Genomic DNA, 651 nt, shown 5'->3' with positions numbered 1-651 from the left:
AATTTAATATATACAATGAGCTTTAAACTGAAAGGGCAGTCACTAACCTGAACCTAAATCTTGCTTTAATAACATACTTTAATACTACTAATAATAATAAAAAAAACATATCAGTTTTTAGTGTTAATTCAATTAGTTACGAATGTCATTAAGCTTTCATATATTTTCGTAAATGAAATATGTAAAAGTAAAATTTGTTTGATATTATTATGGTGGGTGCACAGATAAAAATGTGAGTCATGGTGCTACAACCAAAAAACATAACAAAGAGTGAAAAATTTAAGGGGGTCTGAATACTTTCCGTACCCACTGTATATATATATACTGGTATATTATTTATCCAACTAAGTGTTGGTTGTGGTGAAGCAGTTTATTCAGCTAGATGAATTTCTCTGTTCAGGAGCATCCCAGGCCTCGATATGAGGTGAGGAACTGGCTCTTCTACTTCCTGTTTGTGACTTCGGCTACTCTGGGCCATGAGGTCTTTTACATCACCTTCCTGCCCTGCATCCACTGGAACCTCGACCCGTTTCTGTGCAGGCGGCTCGTCAACGTGTGGGCTGTGAGTGGCTGAGAAAATCATACACACACACACACACACAGGTTTGTTTTTGTGAAAAGTGGGGACATCCCATAGGCGTAATGGTTTTT

General features: G+C 37.3%; 1 protein-coding gene across 1 annotated transcript in view; it reads left to right on the top strand.

Annotated features, from left to right (window-relative positions):
• LOC107722257 (sphingosine-1-phosphate phosphatase 2-like) overlaps window positions 1-651 on the top strand; it is a 5,990-nt gene that overhangs the window by 1,001 nt on the left and 4,338 nt on the right. Inside the window, exon 2 of the mRNA XM_016530536.1 lies at window positions 401-562. Coding sequence (XP_016386022.1) covers window positions 401-562 — 162 coding nt within the window. The remainder of the gene's footprint in view (window positions 1-400; window positions 563-651) is intronic.

This window comes from Sinocyclocheilus rhinocerous, unplaced genomic scaffold (assembly GCF_001515625.1).
Source record: "Sinocyclocheilus rhinocerous isolate Xijiao unplaced genomic scaffold, SAMN03320098_v1.1 scaffold2589, whole genome shotgun sequence".
NCBI lineage: Eukaryota > Metazoa > Chordata > Actinopteri > Cypriniformes > Cyprinidae > Sinocyclocheilus > Sinocyclocheilus rhinocerous.
The sequence above is the reverse complement of the archived record's forward strand: the minus strand, read 5'-3'. Positions and strand labels throughout refer to the sequence as shown.